Source organism: Lissotriton helveticus, chromosome 4_1 (genome assembly GCF_964261635.1).
Source record: "Lissotriton helveticus chromosome 4_1, aLisHel1.1, whole genome shotgun sequence".
NCBI classification, from domain to species: domain Eukaryota; kingdom Metazoa; phylum Chordata; class Amphibia; order Caudata; family Salamandridae; genus Lissotriton; species Lissotriton helveticus.
Window position 1 is genome coordinate 1,921,635,166 of NC_136063.1, and position 16,859 is coordinate 1,921,652,024.

At 41.4% G+C, this 16,859-nt stretch overlaps 1 protein-coding gene across 2 annotated transcripts in view; it reads left to right on the forward strand.

Moving 5' to 3' along the window:
- The window catches only part of LOC144829436 (integrator complex subunit 6-like), a 403,536-nt gene that overhangs the window by 120,496 nt on the left and 266,181 nt on the right, over window positions 1-16,859 (forward strand). For both annotated transcript variants that reach the window (XM_078688577.1, XM_078688578.1), the window contains exon 8: window positions 5,969-6,121. In XM_078688577.1, coding sequence (XP_078544703.1) covers window positions 5,969-6,121 — 153 coding nt within the window. The remainder of the gene's footprint in view (window positions 1-5,968; window positions 6,122-16,859) is intronic.

A 16,859-nucleotide genomic window follows, 5' to 3' on the forward strand; every position in this document is an offset into this window, starting at 1 on the left:
AGAGTAAGGTCAGTTCTGACTTTAACCTCTGTTATACCTTTGGGGTTTGTGGACTCTACACACACTGCCTTATTGTCTAGTATATATAGAGCCACTTTTTCACACCTATGTTATTGGGTGTGTGAGGGTCTCTTTCCGAAAGGAGGACATTTTCTCCTGCCTACAGTGAGCACAATATTTCTCCATACACACATCTACCTGTATTGTCCGGTAGGAACAGCATACCACTCAGTTTTGTATTGCATTTGGGCCTGTATGCCGGACCTAGTTAAAATAGCCCTTGGTCCCTCCCTTCTTGTAAAACATCTTCAGTATGTTCACTTGTGGTCAGATCTTGTCAAGTCTGGATGAAGGGGTTTGGATGGTGTCCTTGGACGTGCAGTACATATACCCATCCTGCGCTCCCACATTTGTTACCTGCACTTCAAAGTGGGCTCAAACACAAGGGATGGTGGTGGCCACTGCCCATCTTCACAGGTTGAGAGTATGCATACTCCTATCACATGAGAGCAGCCTGCTAAAGTCTGGCTCAACACAGTCAGTCATAGACCACCTCTGGATGGTGGTCAAACTCCTAATTTTGTTGAATTTTACCATCAATGAGCCTAAGTCCCACCTGAGCCCCACACAGAGGATTGCTTCATCAGGGCATTTCTGCGCACATTGGCATTTATGGTCTTTTCTCTGCCATAGCGAATCTAGGACATTTAGGATATGATCTCGATGTTTTGGGATCAGTCATGGGCTTTGGTGAAGTTGACTCTGAGGCTTCTTGGTCCTTTGGCCTCATGTATTCCGAATGCCAGGTGACATATGCAGACCCGCAGTAGACCCTCGATCCCAGTGGGTCCAGTATCATGCCTCACTCGTCAACTCCATTCGGATCCTCAAGGAGCAGCTGTATTTTACTTACAAAGTTCAGCGTAGGGTTATCACAATGTTCAGAAATAGAACGGCGCTCTACAGATAGTAGTCGTGAAGTAGATTTTGTGGCTAGTAGTGGTCGGTGCTGCTTGATCAGAGATAACCCTATTCTCTGGAAGAGAAGGGGGAGAGGAGCTCTACCTTCTGTATGTCTGTATGCAAGGTCAAGCGCACACAACCTAAGTAAATTCAATAGTTAGTTGTGTATCTTTTGATGAAAGGATAAGATCAGACTTCACTTTTGTTGTTTCTTTTCTTATTTATTTTATCCATTGACAGTGTTTGTTTTTACACGAAAACCAGCCGACACGTGTTTCGTCAATAGCGGGGTGAACCCGTGACTCTTCAGGGCTGTCGTAGTTTGAGCTGCGGGCAGTGTCGTCAGACCGGTGATAATTCCAACCCGGTCCTAATCGGGTGTCAGAAAATGTAAACGGACGTGGAGGGGGTTCCTCCTTCGTGTCCAGTGGGTTTGTCAAGGTAGTAGTGTGCCGCCGTCGGGTGTGCGGTCGGTCACAAAGGGGCAAGCCGATCCGCTTGTCCCATACTCTCAGCTTATTGCCGAGACGAGAAAGAATGGAGTAGTCTGTCGGTTTCTCCGGGTATGTCTTTTACTTAGACAGGCAGATAAGTATGTTAGAAGACTCGGTGTGCCTTTCTTGTAGCCTTCAGCAAGCAAAGTGTTTACATCTAAAGCTCTTGTCCGCTTGAACCTCAGCCTGCGATATCCTGATCAAAGTTCCTCCTCCCCTACCAATGTTTCAGTGCAGCTTATATACTCTGTCTGAACATTGGCAAATGTTTTTAAATAAACAATCAACATGGAAGTCCTTCTAGCCTTTCAGCTACTTATGTTGTGTGAAACATTGTTTACTGTTCAGAAACAATAACTGAGAAATCAAGACGGCAGATTTATAAAAAAATTGATGAATATTTAGAAATAATAACAAATAATAACTTGAAAATCAAGGCATCATGGAAGGCTAAAACGAACATTAAACAATATAATCGCGCAAGCCGAAATATTTCATTATACCGAAACAAATATTTTAATGACATTAACAATTATGCATTTGTTTCTAAAACGTACAACTGAATAAGCATATAGCTGACTACATGAGCATGTATAATGCAAAAGGAATCCCTAAATAGAAAATATGTAATTATATCAATTGCAATATTATTTATGGATCTTTTTATCCTTTCTGCTTGACTGATAAACCATTGCCATTCAAGTCTGTTTGTCATGTGTTTGATAAGAGATTTGCCACACGTATTTTCTCCCAAGTAGTTTTAATTCCACAAGGAGACCTGGGCTTACTGAGCTTAGATTTAGCCATTCCTGATTTCTCGCCAGTGCAGAGCTGTTCTTTACGATTCTTGACTTTAAAGGCCGTCGTCTTATTGCAGTTGCATCAGCATGTGGACTGAGTTGAACTAAGTGTTTTCTGTGCAAACGCCCTCTACCACCTTCTTTGTGGACAAATTAGTACTGAGGTCAAGGGTGGCCTTCCTGCTGAAGATTGTGACTCACTTCCACATTGGCCAATTGAGTACTTTATGCAAAGTGTAGGGATGCACACCCTTTCCTTTAACCTCAGTTTTTATATTCACCCTTTTTATCTTTCCTTAGTTCATTTGCGTGCAGGATTGGTTATAGGCATGCCCCACTGCCAAAAGTCAAGAATTCATTTTGAAATGGGACTACATAGCCCCGAAGCCAGTCGCACAGCATCATGCCGCTTCTTTGCGTGCATGTTTTTTTCTAACCTTTATCCATTCTTTTTGGTATTCCACTTTCAACTATACTTTTTCTTCAATAATCCATAATGTGTTTAATCTACAATCCACCAAAGCTGTATGTTGCCAATTTTCAGTTTTCTGATATTCAAACTGTGCCAATCCAAGCCTCTTCGAAAGAATACGAATAGTGCAAAAAGTCCGTCACAAGCCATTTATTATCAGTAAAACCCAATGCATTTCGGGCCACTCCGTGCCCTTCTTCGGGGTTCACTACAATCAATAACAACATGATTACAATTAATTATTCTGTGAAACAGTAAAGGTCACGTTGTTTGTCCCTCCCTTCACCGTACCCGTACTCGAACCCTTAATACTCTGTGCACTCTCCCCCTTCATCAGAGCAAGTTCATTTTTTACTAAAACTAAAAGTTTGTGTCAAGTTGCCGTTGTCTCGCTTTAAATTTAAGATCTCACCCCAACACTCCCGCATTTGTCATTCTAAAGGCAATCGAGTCCTTATGTTAATCTGCGTACCTGGCTTGCTCATGTTACGTGTGAAATATGATCATTTTGTAAAATATATATATGTATTTGTGATGAGAAGTGCCAATAATTAATTGTAATCATGTTGTTATTGATTGTAGTGAACCCCGAAGAAGGGCACGTAGTGGCCCGAAATGCATTGGGTTTTACTGATAATAAATGGCTTGTGACGGACTTTTTGCACTATTCGTATTCTTTCGAAGAGGCCTGGATTGGCACAGTTTGAATATCAGAAAACTGAAAATTGGCAACATACAGCTTGGTGGATTGTGGATTAAACACATTATGGATTATTGAAGAAAAAGTATAGTTGAAAGTGGAATACCAAAAAGAATGGATAAAGGTTAGAAAAAAACATGCACGCAAAGAAGCGGCATGATGCTGTGCGACTGGCTTCGGGGCTATGTAGTCCCATTTCAATTGAGTACTTTGCCAGTGCAATTTGCTCTGCCTTACCCATCAAAAGACTCCATCAGCTTGGCCCTCAGATTACTGTGACCACCATACAAAAAAATCATCACGTGGATGATCAGCTCTTTGTGGGGTTCTCTGGGGCAAAGAAAGGGAAGATTATGGAAAAGAGCACCTTGTTAACAAGGATAGTCTTGTGTATCACAATCTGGGTTGGGGCAGGAAGAGGAAGAATAAAGAACCACATGGGGGAACACTGAGCACATTTTATTCAACTGTGGTTCAACTGGCACCAGTAGATGTGAAGGTAAAAAGGCTTGTGTCCCAGCAGATAATTTTTCTTTGACCCATTGTCAGTCTCCCCATTGACTGGGGAGGGTGTCGGCCATGGCCAAAAGTCAGTCTCTCTATACTGATGAGGGTGGAAGTAGTAACCGTCTAATATAGGCCGAGGTACACTTTAGGCCACCTCAAGTTTACCAAATTGTTGTTTCTTAAGAGGCATGAAAGAACTCAAAGTGGAGCATCTCCAAAGGGCCTTGATGGGGTTGAGTTCAGTACGTGAAGAACATTCGGTTTAGTCACACATTAGGAAAACATGTATTAGCAAAGCCAATAAGTCAAGCTTTAATTTGCCAAAACAAGAAAGCACAGACATGTACAAATGCATATTTATCACATTAAAGCCAGCCCTATTGAATTTGCTTGTGCTGGAAAAAAGTAGCACAAATTGATTGCTTTTGGTACAGAATGCATATAGGAGATAAATAATTTAATATGACTAGCGGTGTGGTGAATAAGCACGTTTTTCAAGTTTAAAATGATCTTTTGTGCATTCCAGTGGAACAACTTCCTAGAAGGCACAGTGGTACACCATAACCAATATCATGAAGTGAGAGAGTAATACGCCTCAGGATGAAACCAAAGCCCACTCTATTGTATATATTAAGAACTGGTTATAACTAGGTCTTCATGGCAGATGCACGATCAAGCAATACATATTAAGCACAGTGACGCACTTCTCCACAAAGAACACAAACCTTAGCCCCTACAAGAATTCATGTTCACTCTTGCTTCCTTCTGGGGATATACTGAGTGAATTACTGTAAACCTTACAGCAATGTGAATGAGAAGAAATGAAGCAATTGTCGGCCTTTTGCCCTTCCGAGCATCCTTCTTTAGAGTTGAATAAGATAAAGACAACTGGTCTAGGATTTGTCCTTTCTGATGAAATACACGGTCGCTGAGTAGTCTTTTGCACAGTGGGAGGAAACTAAGACTGATTAGCATCCTTTCTTTCTGGGTGGTTAGAAGTAGCAAGGATCTTTTTTGAGCCTTGCCACCTAAATCTGTCCTGAGAACCAATATTCAGTATTGTCCTTAATGAAATGAGGTTCATTACTCTTCTTTTACCTTTGTCACTTGGATTACATAATCACAAATTATGAGCATTTTGTTATTCTTTAAATGAAATAAAGACCATATTTGATCTTTTCATCCTTCTAAATGAGATGAAATGAGTACTGCTTATCATTATCTTTGCAGATAAGCGCAGGATCAATTTTTAGACTTTTATCCTTTTGAGTGCGATCCTTAACAGGTTCACCAAGATTGTTTTCAGTGAGCTCTCCTGGAAATTCAAAAGTAATTCACACTTGTTGAGCATAAGAAACTGCTTTCAAAAAAAGCTTTGTGAATCTGGGCCAAAATGAGGGATTATGCCTAGGCTTTCATCATTTTGGAAAAACATTTTTTAAATGTGATAAGCATAGAGACAAATTATTAGGCTTTCACCCTTCTTAAGATATAACATTAAAAAAAATTTCATATCCCTCACGACTACCACATACTTTCCCAGTAATATATATACTTATCAATTTCTGAAAACGTGGTGAAACCACTCCTCAGCTGCTCTCTACTAGCTCTTAGTTCTGCCTAGTCTGTCTGCCGCCTTTGAGTACTTCCTTCTCGAGGCCTGTTGTTCATTCTAGGAAGACATAACTACATGAGCAGCAGTGTATCAACAGCCCTGACAACAAGTGTTGCTATGGTGTCGAAAATAAGCGATGTAAATACTCTGTATACCTGACTACACAGTCACAAATACAAGATCACAGACGGAAGGAAGCCTAACTATAACATTATATTTAACAGTTAATTTTATGAATCTCGTTGGCATTTGTATGAAATAACGCTTTTCGAGATTCTGTGGGATCCTTTTGGTGTATTTGTGGGCTGTTAAATTGAATTGAGACCTGTGGCAGCTCTAATGGTCATTCCAAGTACAAGTTTTTTCTAGTAGCCTTTGCGTTTAATACATAAACCTTGTATTTGTTTTCTCTTGTAGCCTCCCCGCACGTCTCATCCTGTTGTGAAGTTTGCTTGTATAGATACTGAACCAATGGTCATAGACAAGCTTCCCTTTGACAAATATGAACTTGAGCCATCGCCCTTAACTCAGTTCATCTTAGAACGGAAGTCTCCACACGTCTGCTGGCAAGTATGTATTTTATTGGTGACATGTAGGTTTTCTGTTTTACCAATCTACTTAAAACCCACTTATATGATGCATCGCAAATTGTATTTATGGTCTACTAAGGCATTCATTCTCACACTCTTTCTTATTTGGATTTTTACTGTTTATACACTATTTGTTTGCAAATATTGAAAATGCCCATTGATCACCTTACTCTAACAGCAATGGCATGATTTAATTTGTTTAAGCTTGTATCCAAAATAAGTATGCTTAGTTCTCTTACTCCAATGGCTTTCCGTGGTACACTAGAGAACAAAACTACAATTATTACAGTATCTGTCAGGTGAGGTGTGTTACGTCAAGGACGAACAATGTTATATAATAGGATAATAAGCATTCTGTGTGGCTGCTATACCGGAGTGGTCCGAGATTATAGACAGTAGTGGCTAAGGTTATTGGTCTACTGGACTTAGGTTGTGAGGGCCTTTTTATAGCTAGTGATTAAGGTGACTGTTCTGAGGTCCAGTGGGCGGGGACTATGGAAAGTGGAGACAAAAACGATGAAGATTTAGACACACAGTGATGGGAAGACAAGCAATTGTAAAATGGCAAGAAAGACAAAATACTTACTTTTGAATAGTGCAGCTATTTTGTATGTATGGCTAGCATTTATGAAGTAGTTACCACATCAAAACCTTAGAGGAGAAGCAGACTAAATAAGCTAGAGAAGGCCTCACTAATCAATCTCAGTTTTTCAGTTACATTTTTACATTCATTTATTTCTGTACAAAAAATAAAATAATGCAAAGTCTCAGTCTATAGATCCCAGACATCCAGGTCCAAGTATGGGTAACAGTTTTACAACAAATTTTCCTTAATGTTTCATCGACAGAATGCACCACTAAAAACATGAGGCCTGTGTGACAGATCATTTCCCAGCAATACTTAACACACTAAATGTATCTTGGCCTACCCCTTAAACCATCTCATACAGAATTTATTTTAAAAAAAAATTATTTTGCTTTTAAAACATAAAACAAGTGGCGTCAACATTAACACAATAGTTTTCCTTCTTACATCATTCAGTATTACCCACACTTTCATTGTTATAATTTGTCTTTGATAAGGTGGATCATTCCTTTTCCTGGCCACATCTTATAAAAATGGTGAAGTATAGGGCAGCCTCCCACTGATTAGCGAGATTAATCCTCAAGGTCGTACATCTTGATCCTCCCAACCTAGGCCGTAGTACTCTCTCCACCTCACCAAATGTTATCAAACTTCCTCGGGCAGGCTCTGTAGTATAAACCACTCTTTCTGCATCCATACACATGTCCATGCCTAGCTGATAGTTGTTGCCTATCCCACATCTTTGCAATGTCCCGCTTGAGATCAACATCACATGGAAAATATAGCAGGACAAATTGCGGTACTACCAGGATGACTACACCCATAATTTATTCTAGTTCTTTGATGATAGTGTACAAGATTTCCTTTAGGGCCCACTTGCTTCTCCCATATGTTAATTAAGTACAATGAGAGGGACCCCCACAATCCAAAGGGACAGGGATCCGTAAAAGACTGTCAAGTCTAAAATGTTTCCCTGTGTGACCACAATATATCTGACCTGCACACCAGGCCTACATTCTAATATCACAACTAATAATCATACGTCAGACACTTATAACCCCCAGTCCTGAATGAATCAGATGCTACAGAACAAAATGTGTTTATCTCAAGGCTTTAATCAAAATGTAAATCCATATACCATTACAAAAGTATTTTTGAGATATACTGTTGTCACAAAGGGAAAGAAAGGGAAAGAATTTTGACTTGACAGTCTCCCATATTTTAGCCTAACCGCACACTGTAGGCAGCTTTTGCTCAGTTACCCATAACACATTTGTTTTTGTGCCACAATATTATGGTTTTTGTTATTCAGTACTTTTTCCTTGGATTCAATCTGAACATTTCAGGCAAGGTTGAACAACATTGTGCCTTGTTTTTCTCTGGTCGGTCAGTAACATATTTTACCATTTAGACACAAGACAGAGGTGCAGCTGCTGTTTTCCAACATGTCACTTCTTATCATATAAACAAAGGCTTGCCTTTTGGGTAACATAGAGAAGGATTTCTAGCACAGGGAAAGGTCCAGGAATGGACACACTAACCAGGCGCAATCTGATATGCAGACCACCTAACAACAAATGCCAGGTATGGGATCCGGATCTAATGCCGATCCCCAATATATTCCTGTGCTCACGTAGTGATGTAGGCTTAGGCAGATATATAATTCGCCATGGTAGGGCTTTTCAATCTATACAGTTTGCTCATAATGCTTATTACTCCTAATTGCAGCACAGTTGCTTCATGATAGAGCATGATAGTTTTAATAAATATTGTAAACTTTGCTTGTGTCTTTCTTTTGTTTATTATGGACATGCATGAGTGAAGAAACGAAAGGTGACAATGTGTTTCCACAGTTCCCCTGGGGACTAGAGAGCTGTGTTCTGGGTTGCCAATTTGCCTGTTACTCTGGGAAGGTTAGGAGGGCAGGTAAGACACTATGAGCTAGTCGGATTTGGGCCATTAGCTACTCATTCTGACATCCTGTGATCCCAGGCATAGTTCTGATCCAAACAGAATCCCTGCAACAATGGTGTTTTAGTACCCGGTAATAAGGGGGCATTCCCAGAGTGTGCATGAATGTGCCATCATTCACTCCACATCGCCAACAATTTGTACTCCGAGCTCTTCCCAGTTTGACTATTGACCAATAGTAGATCCTATGTAGGGGTTTCAGCTGGATTAATCTCGATTTAGACTTGATGGCTACCTCTTTGGGATGCATTATGGCCACTTCCCAATCTATATCCTCCATAGGGCCCAAGTTGATCTCCCAGGTCACCCTAAGTTTTATAAGTGTATCAAGTTCATTATTTGTTACAGCGCGATATGTTTGTGAGACTACTTCACTTGTCATTTCCTCTGTGAGTACCCTACGCTCTAGGGAGCTACATCCAAGAACCTCTTCCCAATCTATATTCTCTGTTTGCAGTGCATGATGTAATTGAAACAGAAATTTGTGGAAAATATTACAGTTTTAGACTTCCTCAGACATGCTTTTGTTGTGCGTCTAGACAAAGTTATGAAAGGTGCAAATGTGATCTATAAATACAGGCAGCTTCCCACAGCATCCAAAGTTCAGGAACAACTTAGTGCTTGCCTGAGACACACTTCAACAATCTCAGTCTTCATGACAGAGTTCAGTCCAATCGGGCATTGACATAGGAACAGCACACCTTAAAGGATGGGATACTGTCTAAAAGCTGCTGAGAAATGCTAAACATGGTCTTTAGTACATCTAAAACTCTGGGTGGCCTGTGACATCATAGACCAAGAAAGCAAGCTCCATCAACTCCTAAAGTTATTAGTAATCTGCTATATCCTCAGGTTGAATGCCTTTAAACCTAGACAATGTCACTGATCCCTTTCCGTATCTGCTTCTTTTGGGTTGCTGGTCGAGTTCCATGCGATTCTTCCCTACTCTAAGATTGTAGGTGCCCTTTAACCGTTCTACCATTCCTACAGTGCTGGCACTCCATTCTATTAAGCCTGCACAGCATGCAAACACATGCCAAACCCTAGAAATCAATAAGACTGCAATTCAATCATAGATGGCATGGAACATTCTAAACTGAAGACAAAACTGATCTACAGATCTTCAGTGCCAGTCACAAACTAACCTTCCATCCATTTAAATGAAATCCAATCAATCTTCACAAGCCAGTTACTCCCCCAGCCTCAATTTTAAAAGACTTAGTCACTCTTGCCACCCTGGATTCTTAATGTAGTCTCCGCTCCCCAGTCAGTCTTAGTTTTTTAGGTGAACAGCTACTACTGACTCTGTCTACTGTTATGCATTGCCTCTTTCCTCTACTGCCCACTTTCTTTCACTAGAGGACCACTTATTGGTAGTAAGAACATTGTCAACGACTGACTTGATTATGCCAGCTAAGAGCTTTTATGCTGGACAAAACAGTAAATCTCTCTCCCTAAGCAGGTTGTAATATTGTTTCAAGTCAGGGGTTTATGTCATAGCCAGCACTCATAGCTCATAGACACTCAAATGACTCCAGTTGTTTCTAGTTAATGCCTGGGTAATTTTCAAAACACTCTAATTCATCCACAAATTAATTCATCGGAAGACACTAAAACATCCCAGCAACAAATCTACAGCATTATTGTAAATCACTGTGCTTCTCCAACAACACTTTCCTCAAATTTCCCAAACATACTAGTGGATGCAGCTGGTTTATAGTCCAAGGATCCCAGCAGGGTGGGAGTAGTGGTCTTGGATTTTCCATGCTCTGGGAATTTAATTTGTATTCCATGTGTACCGCTGTCTTACTAGCTTCACTGTCCAAAACACTTGGGCTGCTGGCATTAAAGATCCTATTGTTCCAAGGCAGCTCAAAAGTGATTGGTCCTGCAAATTTTGAGAATGTTACAGGATCGATGTAAAGCGAGCAGGCTTTCATGCTCAATGTAAAACTGAAAGTGTGGTCTGGATGATTTATGGCTGTATGCAGACTGTGATGTGCTTGCAGCCTTAATATTACTTGCCTTATTGGCTGCGTTTGATACCACAGACCACCAATTATTGTTAAAACTGTGGTGGAACTCCATGGTAGACAATGCAGTCTTCAGCTGGTTCCCATTCAGAGATGGAAACTTTAAAATGTGGTGTGTTTCTCAGTGTTTTATGGTATCCTCTCTTTTGATCAACCTATACATGCCACCTTTGGCTCACATCACTGATGTATGCATATGATACACACTTTATATTTCTTATAGGAATTAATATTATACGAGCCAATAATTTACAAAACTGTCTGTCAGATATCCAGAAATGAATGAGGCACATCCATTTAAAATGTAATGGAGGAAAGACAAGAATACTCAAGTCCATTCCAACAAATAATATGGAACCTGCTTTCTGGCCCTCCTTCTTAGGTCAGCAGCAAAACCCAGTGAGGAGTGTAAAACATCTGGTGATAAAATTTGATTCAGGGGTAACAATGCAATAGCCAGTCAAGGGTGTAACCAAGACCTGCTTATTTCAGCTTCCTAAAATGGATCATCGACCTTTTTGACCCTCAACAGCGCATACAGTCCAAAGATGCGTTTATATCTCTGAAGTTAGATTTTTTTAATGCTATCTACTTTGGACTCCCAGCCAAATTCATAAATAAACTTCAATTGGTGCAGAATATGTCAACCAGAATGATAATAAATATTAGAATACATGATTGTGTTACTCCAGGGATGTACGATAACAGGCCCATTTCCCTTACTTCCAACAGTATCCTTTTATATTCCAAGAAGACATCTGCATGCTGAGAATGCATCATTAATGAATGTGTCTAATGTCTGTTGAGCCACGTGTGGGCGGAGTTGGAGGGGGGCGAGGGATCACATTTTCTCAGTGACAGCAGCTAGACTATAGAGAAGCCTTCCATTTGAACTCCAAAGCGAAAACTCATTATTGAAATTAAGGAAACTCCTTGATTTCGATGTTAAATGATTGCTTGCGGTCAGTAGGAATACCAGATACTTATAGACCTAGATGCCCACAGGTGAACATGCCCTTTTATAAATGAGAGAAATAGAAAATATACAAGGGTTCACCTTAAGCTGAATTCTATGCTCTCTTTCCAGGCAGCTCATGTGGTCTATATTAATATAAAGGGCTTTATCACTAGTCAGTGCCTGAAGGGATCCCCATTCTCCAATGCATCTGGTTATGCACTTCTGAGATTTTTAATACTTTATGCTGATGGAAACCTTTTTGAATTGATCAAATATGCAAGAGAACATTTCATACAAAAAGCATTGTGCACAAGCTCTTGCTAAGGTTTATACACCTTGTTTTTCAGCCCTCAAGGGCAGGCTGTAAATATCACCCCTAAGGGAAAAGATTAAACTAACATGTTCCTGTCTGGGTTATAGAATTCTGTATGAAATCAATTAGCCCAGTCAATGGAGAGGGTCTGTTGCCTCCTTACTTCTTGACAGTCAGTGGGATGGGGTTCCTAGAATGCTCTCACAATAGGGCCAGGTGGAAAACCAGCCAAATACTTTGAGCATGTACACATTAAAATACATACATACAGACGGTTCTCGAGCAGTGTGCTTCATTCGTAGTAAAATAAAGCTGATAGGCAACGCCCTGTTTCCTCCTTCATTAAATTACTGCCTATATTATAACGTTCGCCACTTTGAGCCATTGACTGTGGAGCCTCACTCATTTTCAACAACCATAGGAACAGGGTAGATTATTTCAGATCCATAGAGAGCTCCCAAAGGAAACTTCTGTGGGGAGATAGACCACTCAGGATATCCATCTCTAATGACTGCGGGATTGCACTCCCCGACATAAAGCGATATTACTGGGCGGCTCAACTAGCAGCAATCAATCAGTGCTTCTATAGGCCCCCAGGAGATACCGGATATCAAATGGACATATGGCTCCTTCCAGGGGTGGGCTTTAGGAGGGTTTTATTTACTAAACCCAGCAAACTTAAGCTTACGGGCCCTGCACTACATGCGGTACATATATGGCGGTTGGCATTGAAAAGCTTGGCATGGGAGGGGAAGATAACACGCTCCACTCCTCTTTGGGACGTTGAGGTTTTTGGTACTCTTAGGAACACCAAAGGATTTGATCGATGGGATCTGATTGGTATTTCTTGGGTAGGAGATCTTTGGAAGGCGGGAGAAGGGTTCACTTTTTCCCAGCTGCAAAGGGAAAATGGCCTGGTCAACACTGAATATTTCAGGTACATGCAGATTAAACACGCACTGCAGGCGGAAATAGTTGGGGGCGGGACACCACCTGAATCTCCCCACTCGAAGATAAAATTGTAGATGAATATATGCCAGAGAAAGCCATTACTCAAACTTACAGGAAACTAATCAACAACTTGTCTTATCCCCTCCTACGGCTCCGTTCCAAGTGGGAATATGATGTGGCGGGGCTGGAGGATGATGAAAAGCTCGAGGCACTCGCGTCCCCCAAAGAGGTCGCAATCTCATCTCGGTTGAGACTGATACAACTGAAAGTGCTTCACAGAATTTATCTAGCGGGCTCAGCATTGGTGAAAATGGGCTACAGAAAAGAGCCAGGTTGCACAAGGAAGTATGGACAAGAAGGGACCTTTATTCATACACTCTGGGAATGTACTTATATACAAGGCTACTGGTCCGAGATTACGACATGTTTGGTAGACGTGATGGGTTGTGAGATTGACTATAATATTAAATTGTGCCTTCTGAATATATGGGGCCCCACATATCTCCGCACCAGGGGTAAACAATCGGTGACTCTGGGCATGACAATTGCAAAGCGAAACATAGCAAGACTGTGGAGGGCGCAGGATTCCATGTCTGTCACAGAGTGGGAGAATGGACTGGTGCATGTTGACAGAAAGGACTGTGTACAAATCTAGATGGTGTCCGAGTAAATGAGTGCAGATTTGGGAGAATTGGAATAATTTTAGAGGTTGCATATGTGAGCCCCCGAGGCAGAGATTTGGGGATGAACCAATGTAGACCAACGAGACGCCCTGCTGTGTGTATTAATTGGGAGATGTAGTCATGCATTGTGACTATTGTTAATGTTGACGAGCGGTGCCTGCTAATTGCTATGTATATTAATGTCTTAGGTGTGTAATATGTTATCAATAAAAAAGAATTTAAAAAAACAAACAAAAAGAAAACATAGGAACACCAGAAACACATCATAGCCTCAGTCAGCTTAGGTTAGCCCTCTGCTTAAGATCAAGGTAGGGACGACCTGGCCTCTCGAGGTAACAGTAAATTTCTTTTTGTGGCTACTTCACAGGGCAAGTGTCGCCGGGAAGTCTATTGAACAAGATATTCATGGATGTTGTTCCCAATTTAGCATTTAAAAGAACCTTGTCAGCTTCAGGAATGCAGTTGCACATGGATTTTTCTCCAATAAGGCAAACCATCACTAATCAGCGGCTTTGGGTGGGCATTACCAGTAGAAGGGTTCTGCATTTTGCTGGAATTTTTTGTGTTTCTTCCTGCATAGCTTAGGCAAAGGAGGACCCTCTAAAAGATTAACGTTTGTGCAGTAATGGGGTTTTTGGTGAAACATTTCTGTGCTTGGTTCCTCTGGGCAAGAAATGGGAGGAAGATTTGATAATTTCTTAGATGCTAAAAGTCTAGCGATAGTTGGAAATGAGACAACTTTGAATGGTTTCTTCAGAGCTATAAATAACTGTGATGTTTCCATAGGGCAGAACTCCTCTGTCATAGATCAATACGCCCTGAGGCATCTTACCACACACAATTTTGGATGTTGAGCTAAAGCCGGATAGTGTACCACTCTAGTACTGGACTTCGTCCTCCTTAAGATTTAAAACAGAGACCCCTTATAGGGGAAGAATTCAGATGGAAATATCGAGCGCTCTCACATCGGACACTTTTGCAGTAAATCATAAAACCATGGCCAATTTGCTTAAAAGCTTTTTCTGTGACGGAAATGTGTTATTCTGCCAGGATTCCAAGACTCTCAATAAATCATTAACATCTCACAAAGAAGAGTACTTAGATATTGGAGGCCATGTTAACCTATTGCCCCTCATCACTCTAGAAACTAAGTGATGTTTACCTGCTGGCATTTTTTGAAGAGGAATATTGTCCATCTTCCGAAGAATAGAGCGGGACACCTTATATACACAATAGCCCAGCACACTTTTGTACGTAAATATGACAATGATATACTGATCAGAAAGCAGCGCTTGTTCCAAAGATGAGTCGATGCTGTATTAAATTTGATTCTTTATTCAATTCTTCTGAAAAAATGTGGACCCGCCAACACGTTTCGTCCCGTCCAGGGACTTCTTCTGGGGCTGATAGTATATGAACGGACAAATTCTAAGCTGTGTTTGTTCATCAGTAGTGTTAACCAAAGTGAAGAGTTTAAGTTATCAAGCAACAGCGTGGTTTCTCCATTGCTTTAAAAATTTGAAAATTTGATTCGACAAGACTTCTCATAGAAAGGCAAAGTATCCTAGATCCGGAATGCAAACTCGTGCATGCATCGTAGTGAATAAAGAATCAAATTTAATACAGCATCGACTCATCTTTGGAACATCTGCTGGGGAGTCTCCTTTGAGCTCTGCTCAAACTCTTCAATTCATCTTACTTTGACTGGGATTTGAGGTTCTCTCATTTTCTAGTTTCTTCTTATTGAAGTTCCTTATTCCTCTATCATGACTGATACAGAGAAGAAAGGATTATTTAGAGCTTGTGCACCTGCTCTAGAAAAAGGCTTTATACAGATGTCCCTCACAAAGACTGCATATACTGCCTCTATCCAGACCATCAGGCAAAGGATTGCAAGGTATTTCGAACCTTTTCAAATAAAACCTTGAGGGATCGTGAGGGAAGATTACTTGTCCAGTATTAGGGGTATCTTTCATAGATTCACATGCCTGAATCATTCCCCTTCGTCGGGGTGGGAGTCCCCGGTACATAAAAAGAGTAATGTCATAAAGACATATACATAGTAATAGTCCAGAGGCCTCTCATTAGTAATATATCCATGTCCTTTTGCAAAAAGGACCAAACTTTGGCCAAGAGCCAATCAGATATCACCACCCTCTAGAACCTTCCTGGAAGGAGCCCTAGTCCCTCAGATTTTCTACCGCACGTGGGAGTCTAAGGGAGTCTCCACTGAGCTCTGCTCGGCTTCTTTGTATTTCTGGATTTTTTCCACATATCTTTCTCAGAATTGTCTTTCTGTGAGGGATTTTCAGTTTAGCCATGGCTGATACTCCAAGAAAGGGGCTCTTTAGATCTTGTGCCTCTTGTGGCAAGAAGAGGCTTCATGTAGATGACAGGCATGAGGACTGCCTTTACTGTCTCTACCCTGACCATTCAGCAAAGGATTGTAAAGTCTGCCGCACTTTTTCAGCCAAAACTCTCAAGGACAGAGAGGGCCGCCTGCTGATATGGCTTCAGAGACTCAAGGACAAGGACCAGGCAGTCTCTTCAGGTGAGAGTGAGTGTTCCATTAGGAGTATACACTCTTCTCCCAAAAGGCCTAGAACGTCATCCCCAGAACCATCTTTGCAGCCACCTCAAAAGAAGACGCCCAAGTCTTCAGAGGTTCGTTCTAAGGCCATGGCTGTGAAGGTTTCTCTTCAAGACCCTACCTTCAAGACACCTTTTGTGAAGTCTTCAGCTCTGCCTGTGACAACGTCGGCAGCCACTATCTCCACGTCGATGGCGTCATCTTTAACATCAACTTCGACGACTACTACATCCTCGTCGTCGACGGGTAGGTCTGTTACATCTCTTATTATTATCAAAAAGTCGTCAACGACGCCACCGTCGACAAGTCCCTCATCGTCGACAAAGTCAAAATCGTCATCGTCGACAAAAGCTCCATCGACTTCGACGAAATCCTCTTCATCGTCGACGAAATCCTCATCATCGTCGACGAAATACTAATCGATGGTAAAGGCTCCGTCGACGACGACAGTTTCATCGTCGACGAGATCATCGTCGTCGACAAGGCCGTCGCCGGGCCCGTCGACACCAGCGTCGACTAAGCCGTTGACGACGCAACCATCGTCCACGACGCTGCCGAAGAAGACACCGGCAGAAGACACCGTCAACGACGGAATCTGGTTTGATTGTCGTCGTTCCCCCGTCGACGACCACT